Consider the following 7,887-nt stretch of genomic DNA (forward strand, 5'->3'; position numbering starts at 1 on the left):
AGTCAGAAAGAGAAAGACAAATACCATATGATATCACTTATATGTGGAATCTAAAATATGACGCAAATGAACTTATCTACAAAACAGAAACAGGCTCACAGACATAGAGAATGGACTTGTGGTTGCCACGGGGGAGGGGGCATAGGAGAGGGATGGATTGGGAGTTTGGGATCAGCAGATGTAAACTATCATATATAGAATGGATAAACAAGGTCCTACTGTATGGCACAGGGAACTATATTCAGTATCCTGTGATAAACCAAATGGAAAAGCATATGAAAAAGAATATATGTATTTATATTTATTACTGAATCACTTTGCTGTGTAGCAGAAATTAACACAACATTGTAAGTCAACTATACTTCCATAAAATAAAATTTTGTAAAAATTTAAAAGGTAGGAAACAGTATGTATGATATAAAAACATACTATAGCTAAAAAAAAAAAACCAAACACAAACAAAAAACTATGCCTAGAAAGACTGGAAGGAATCAGGGATGATTATTTTGTATGTCTCTTCCTCCCCCTTCCCCACTCCCATCCCAGTTTTCTACAATGAACATGTATTAAGTAACCATGTTCCTAGTAATTCTCTAACAGAACTGAATTTATGAAGATATCATCCCTATGCTGCTTTACCTCCAGGTTCTTTGACATTTGCAAATCTTTCTGAGAATATCATAGTCACATCTAAAGCAGTCCCTATAATTAAGTATATTTTGGCATTGAGAGCAGGGAAGGGAAGAGGGAATGGAAAGTATTAACCTTTAAAATGGTTGTTTCACCAAAAAAAAAAAAATGGTTGTTTCAAATACTGTATGCTAACACACATATATGGAATCTTAAAAAACGGTACTGATGAACCTAGTGGCAGGGCAGGAATAAAGACGCAGACGTAGAGAACAGACTTGAGGGCACAGCGGGGGAAGGGGAAGCTGGGATGAAGTGAGAGAGTAGCACTGACCTATGTACACTACCAAATGTAAAATGCATGGCTAGTGGGAAGCTGCTGCATAGCACAGGGAGATCAGCTCGACACTGATGACCTAGAGGGGTGGGATAGGGAGGGTGGGAGAGAGACGCAAGAGGGAGGGGATATGGGGATATATGTATACATATAGCTGATTCACTTTGTGGTACAGCAGAAACTAATACATTGTAAAACAATTATACTCCAATAAAGATTAAAAAATAATAAATAAATAAATAAAATGTTTCTTGTAACTGAAAAAAAGTCATGTAGTGAGACAAATAAGTTGAAATAAAAGCCATGTAAGCTTTATTGCCTCAAATATGTGGAGGCTGATTATTGCCTTTTTTGATCAGACTTCTAAACTGTGAACACTTCAAGGATGTACAGGGGCTGTGTCTTCTATTAACATATTGAATTAAACAATGGAATACCTACTACAGTCCAGGTATTGTGCTGGGGATGTTGTGGTGAACAGTGGATATGTTCCCTGCCCTCATGGAGCATATAGAATAGAAGGAAAAGAAAAGTGATAAAGTAAGTAGTTACAAAAAACTCAATGAGTAGAATGATTGGGGAAGTACAAAGGAGAGAGGTCTGGTCTAGTGAATCCCTCAGGACATAATGTGTAAGATTAAAAAACTCTTAGTACCTTGACATAGAGGGTGCTTGTACATACTTGTTTAATTGGTAAACAAAAAAGATCCTGTAAGTTGATTCTTGGGCTGACTCAGAGGTTCATATACAGTCTTTGGTTAAGAGTACAGTACACGAAGAGATCCAAACTGAACTGCATTTCTAGGTTCATATGTGAACAAATCTACACCCCTCAATGAACCAGGGATTCTAAAGACTAAAGATAACCTGGGGCCAAACTGAACTTTCCAGGTAGGTCTTGAAATACTGAGCTTGAGCTGACTATGCATCTCCAGAACTGGAGTAGATTCAGATCTGCTGGGGAGGAAAAGTAGAGGAGAATGTGATTTATCCAACACTTAATTTTTTTCCCCTTTAGCAGGAAGTCATTATGCGACTAACACATTTTCATGAGATTTCCTCTGATTTACCGTGACGTGTATGTGAGAATGATGTGCACTGCCAAGAAATGTGGAATTAGGTTCCAGCCTCCGGCTGTTATCTTAATCTATGAGAATGAAATGAAGGGGAAAAGTCGCCAGCGCATCATGCCTGTCCGAAACTTTTCAAAGTATTCAGGTATCTTATGTTTTATCTTGCCTCCTATCTTAAATATTCGCTGAGTCAGTTTATAAGAATGATTTGAGTCTCATGTAATGGAATGACATGGCCTTCAGAGTTAGACCGACCAAGGTTCAAGTCGTGACTGTCAGGGTAGGTATGAAATCTTGGCTAAATTACTTAATCTTGGTGAGCATCAGTTTCCTAATCTGTAAAAGGAAATTGATAATCCCACCCTTTGAGATCTGCAGTGTGGGTTAAATGAGATAGCATTATTCAGTAATATTAATTCCCTTCTCTCCCTCCAAATGTGTTTTTTATTTGTAATCTTGATATTTTCTTGGTACCAGTACTAATATCTAAAGCTGTAATACTACTTTTTCTTCTCAGGTGTTTTCTCCAGTTGAAAGTATTTAACATCTCCTCAAAGTGATTTTAAGTTACAGAAATAAAAAATATATCCCTCCTTCCCCCATCACACTCAAAGCTGTATATAAAGAAATAGTTCTGTAAAATAGTTCATTCCCAAAAGCCAGTTAGCTACTTGACTATAATGACAGGTAATTGTTTCAGTAACTTGGGGTACCTGAATAGTCTGTGGTGTTGCTTGTGGTATAATAGTTTTGTTTCTCCCTCCTAGATTGCAGCAGAGCTGCTGAACAATTAAAGAATAATCCACGACACAAGGGTTACCTGGAACAAGTATCCCTGAAGCAACTGGAGAAGTTATTCAGTTTTTTACGAGGTTACTTGTGGGGGCAGAGTTTGGCAGAAACAATGGAACAAGTTCAGCGGGAAACAACCATTGATCCTGAGGAAGACCTGAACAAACTAGATGACAAGGAACTTGCCAAAAGGAAGAGCATCATGGATGAACTTTTTGAGAAAAATCAGAAGAAGAAGGATGATCCAAATTTTGTTTATGACATTGAAGTGGAGTTCCCACAGGATGAAAAACTACAGTCCTGTGGCTGGGACACAGAGTCAGCTGACGAGTCCTGATAACCAAAAACTAAAAAAAAATTATTGGGTAGCAGAAAATCCATGTTTACACAAGACCATAGATTGGGTGTAGAAAAATCTGTAAAGAACACTATGCATATTGGGTCACGTTTGGATTGACCATGTTACTTTTCAAAACCAAGATATGTAGAGCATCTACTATGTAGGTGCATATGGAATATAGGGAAAACAGAATATAGGAATCTGCCTTTAAGGAGCTTACAGTCTAATTGGAAGATAAGTCAAAAGCTTATGAAAAACTAGTTTAATGGTGTTAGGAAACATTAGATCCAAATGCTTGATAAAGGCTAGAGAGGATCAGAACCTAGATTACGGTAGGGTATAGTAGTCAGGGAGGACTTTGTCCATCAGTGGCAAGATGGTACTTTGCCTGGCCCTTGAAATGGTAGTATTTGGATAGAAGCTTATATAGGATTCCAGATTATACTGGGAGGGAAAAAAGGGGGGATGTTGCAAGGGGATTGGTAAAGAGATAGGAATTAGAGCGTTTTATTTGAGGAACAGTAAGCAAATTATAGTTTGATAAGATCAGAGGGCATATATGGTTGCCAGGGGATTTTTTTTTTTTTAATTTTATTTATTTATTTATTTTTGGCTGTATTGGGTCTTCGTTTCTGTGCGAGGGCTTTCTCTGCTTGTGGCAAGCGGGGGCCACTCTTCATCGCGGTGCGCAGGCCTCTTACTGTCGCGGCCTCTCTTGTTGCCGAGCACAGGCTCCAGACGCGCAGGCTCAGTAGTTGTAGCTCATGGACCTAGTTGCTTCGCAGCATGTGGGATCTTCCCAGACCAGGGCTTGAACCCGTGTCCCCTGAATTAGCAGGCAGATTCTCAACCACTGCGCCACCAGGGAAACCCCAGGGGATTATTCTTTATGCATTGTTTTTATATCTATTTAACTCTGGAGTAGAAGAGTACCCCTGCAGAATGCCCTGCAGCTTCAAGGGGATGTAATCTGATGGATAGCAGGGGAATTCTGCCCCATCCCCCTGCCCCAGTATCAGGAAATATGTACTAAAGACATTCTGAAACCCTGAACCTCTTCCCATAAAAAAGAGGTTTGTTTGTAAAATGGGAAATCTACTCATAATAAATGAACATATGTACAGCCAGTTTAGGCCTATTAATGAGTTTTTATCTCCAAAGAGAAGATCTTTGTTGAACAAGGTTATATATGTACAGATATATCTTTCTTCATATTAGAATATCATTTAATTGGTAGAAATCCTGTTTTCTGCAAGGAAATTAATACCCATTAAATAAAGCTATAAAAGTGACTCATTCTTTCCACCTGTCCATCCCTACTCTCCTTACCATTAAAAGCCTCATTAAAGAGGCCATTCTTGGGCTTCGCTGGTGGCGCAGTGGTTGAGAGTCCGCCTGCCGATGCAGGGGACACGGGTTCGTGCCCCGGTCTGGGAAGATCCCACATGCCGCGGAGTGGCTGGGCCCATGAGTCATGGCCGGTGAGCCTGTGCGTCCGGAGCCTGTGCTCCGCAATGGGAGAGGCCACAGCAGTGAGAGGCCCGCGTACCGCAAAAAAAACAAAAAAAACTGCAATGAGGTATCACCTCACACCAGTCAGAATGGCCGTCATCAAAAAGTCTACAAATAGGGACTTCCCTAGTGGTACAGTGGTTAGGAATCCGCCTGCCAAGCAGGGGATATGGGTTCGAGCCCTGGTCCGGAAGATCCCACATACCACAGAGCAACTAAGCCTGTGCGCCACAACTACTGAGCCTGTGCTCTAGAGCCCGCAAGCCACAACTACTGAGCCCATGCGCCACAACTACTGAAGCCCATGCGCCTAGAGCCCGTGCTCCCCAACAAGAGAAACCACTGCAACGAGAAGCCCCCGCACCGCAATGAAGAGTAGCCCCACTCGCCACAACTAGAGAAAGCCTGCGCGCAGCAATGGAGATCCAACACAGCCAAAAATAAATTAATTAATTAATTTTTTAAAAAAGTCTACAAATACTATAGGCTGGAGAGGGTGTGGAGCAAAGGGAACCCTCCTACACTGCTGGTGGGAATATAAATTGGTGCAGCCACTATGGAGAACAGTATGGCGATTCCTTAAAAAACTGAAAATAGAATTACCATATGACCCAGCAATCCCACTACTGGGCATATACCCAGAGAAAACCATAATTCAAAAAGACACATGCACCCCAATGTTCATTGCAGCACTATTTACAATAGCCAGGACATGGAAGCAACCTAAATGTCGATCACAGAGGAATGGATAAAGAAGATGTGGTACATATATACCATGGAGTATTAGCCATAAAAAAGAACGAAATATTGCCATTTGCAGCAACATGGATGGACCTAGAGGTTGTCATACTGAGTGAAGTAAGTCAGACAGAGAAAGACAAACATCGTATGATACCACTTATATGTGGAATCCTAAAAAACGGTACAAATGAACTTATCTACAAAACAGAAATAGAGTCACAGATGTAGAAAACAAGCTTATGGTTACCGGGGGGAAAGCAGGGTGGCTGGGGAGGGATAAATTGTGAGGTTGGGATTGACATATACACACTACTATATATAAAATAGATAACTAATAAGGACCTACTGTAAAGCACAGGGAACTCTACTCAGTACTCTGTAATGACCTATATGGGACAAGAATCTAAAAAACAGTGGATATATGTATATGTATAACTGATTCACTTTGCTATACACCTGAAACTAACACATAACTGTAAATCAACTATAACCCAATAAAATTTTATAAAAAAATAAAGGAAAGGAAAGAATAAGAGAGAAGACTGATGATAGTCCAGTTATGATGTCAGGGGCAGGTTCATGATTTCAGTCTTTTTTTTTGTTTTAATTAATTAATTATTTTTTGGCTGTTTTGGGTCTTCGTTGCTGCACGCGGGCTTTCTCTAGTTGCGGTGAGCTGTGGAGGCTACTCTTCGTTGCAGTGTGCGGGCTTCTCATTGCAGTGGCTTCTCTTGTCATGGAGCATGGGCTCTAGGCACGCAGGTTTCAGTAGTTGCAGCACACAGGCTCAGTAGTTGTGGCACATGGGCTTAGTTGCTCTGCGGCATGTGGGATCTTCCCGGACCAGGGCTTGAACCCATGTCCCCTGCATTGGTAGGCAGATTCTTAACCACTGTGCCACCAGGGAAGTCCAGTCTTCTTCTTAATGAGCCAGGCAGAGCCATCAGGTTATAGTGAGACTGAGGAGAAGCCAGGGTAAGAGTGAGTAGTTAAGGTGAAAATGAAGGGCAAGCATGTCGATGAAAAAAATTAATCCATAGCCCATCTAAGAAAGAAATGGAAAATTTTGTTCGAATGAAACTGAGTATTATAACCCGGGAGGCAGTCTCTCAGAGAGCTCTGAGAACTGTTTGAAAGAGGTAAGGTGATTTTGTGCAACCAAGCACACATCTCAGTAGAAGGTTGCTACTGGTCATGGGGAATAGACCTCTTAGTTAATGGTTTTAGTGCTTTTCTAAGTATGGGAAGATGCAAGAATCCGGGTTTATAAAAAATTTCTCCTGAAAATACCTATCTGAGGGCCAGTTCTGTCAGTTTTCCCAGAGCACAGAGTGCCTCATACTGATCTTTCGCCCTGCATTTATTTCAGGGTGTATTGTAGGTCAGTGACTGCAGCAGTTAAGGACTTGATTCTTGAACTCAATGGTGGGCAACATTTTCTTTCTTTCTTTCTTCCTTCCTTCCTTCCTTCCTTTCTTTCTTTCTTTCTCTTTCTTTCTTTCTTTCTTCCTTCCTTCCTTCCTTCCTTCCTTTCTTCTTTCTTTCTTTCTTTCTTTTTTTTATTTTGGCTGCACTGGGTCTTCCTGGCAGCATGCAGGCTCTCTAGTTGCAGCACGCAGAGAGTGGGCTCAGTAGTTGCAGGGCGCAGGCTTAGTTGCAGTATGTGGGATCTTATTTCCCCGACCAGGGATCGAAGCCAGACCCCCTGCATTGGGAGCACGGAGTCTTAACCACTGGACCACCAGGGAGGTCTCAACATTCTTTGTTTATCGATCACTTCTCTTTCAGTCTTAATTTCGACCAAGGTTTGGGAGGCATTTGGTGACCAGTTTGTTCCAGAGCACTAGGAATGCGCATTCCCAGGTCAGCAAGGATTTCATTGATAGGCCACTCAGTGCTATTGCTGGACTAGGCCCTGTTAACAGCAGCCAAAAGCCTCTGGATTGCCTGTCTTACTAGTCTGTTATGGTCCAGGAAATGGCTCCCTCGTGTTGCTTCTTCCCGTATCTAGAGTTACACAATTACAATCATTGGTCTTATAGGACTATATATTTGGTCAATCATTTCAGGTCACTTAGGCATCATTAATTTTATCTGAGGCTCAGTCACATATTTGGTAATGCAAGAAATAATAATCTTGTAAAATAGGCAGAATATAAGAATACAGCTAGTAACATTAATAAGGTCATAAGTATTTAAGCTGAGGACCTCCATGAAGTGTGGCCCAGTATCTCCCCAGGTTGTCTGACCAGTCTGTTCTGCACCAATCACTGTCTTTTTTTTAAATATTTATTTATTTATATTTATTGAAGTATGGTTGATTTATAATGTGTTAATTTCAGGTTTACAGCAAAGTGATTCAGTTACAAACACACACACACATATATATACATTCTTTTGTAGATTCTTTTCACATATAGGTTATTACAAAATATTGAGTATAGGTCCCTGACCAATCACTA

At 40.8% G+C, this 7,887-nt stretch overlaps 1 protein-coding gene across 1 annotated transcript; it reads left to right on the plus strand.

The window, feature by feature from the left end:
- Window positions 1-2,049: 2,049 nt before the first annotated feature.
- Window positions 2,050-3,169, plus strand: CEP19 (centrosomal protein 19). The gene is made up of 2 exons (XM_065875844.1): window positions 2,050-2,185; window positions 2,808-3,169. The coding sequence occupies exons 1-2, from the start codon at window positions 2,056-2,058 to the stop codon at window positions 3,167-3,169; spliced, it is 492 nt and encodes a 163-aa protein (XP_065731916.1). The 5' UTR covers window positions 2,050-2,055.
- Window positions 3,170-7,887: the final 4,718 nt, after the last annotated feature.

This window comes from Phocoena phocoena, chromosome 4 (assembly GCF_963924675.1).
Source record: "Phocoena phocoena chromosome 4, mPhoPho1.1, whole genome shotgun sequence".
NCBI lineage: Eukaryota > Metazoa > Chordata > Mammalia > Artiodactyla > Phocoenidae > Phocoena > Phocoena phocoena.

What these genes read in the sequence shown, in the direction of transcription:
- CEP19 (XM_065875844.1), top strand. Translation starts at nt 2,056, where the DNA reads ATGATGTGCACTGCCAAGAAATGTGGAATTAGGTTCCAGCCTCCGGCT. An exon ending in AAACTTTTCAAAGTATTCAG is followed by an intron (nt 2,186 to 2,807) that starts GTATCTTATGTT and finishes TCTCCCTCCTAG; the next exon opens with ATTGCAGCAGAGCTGCTGAA.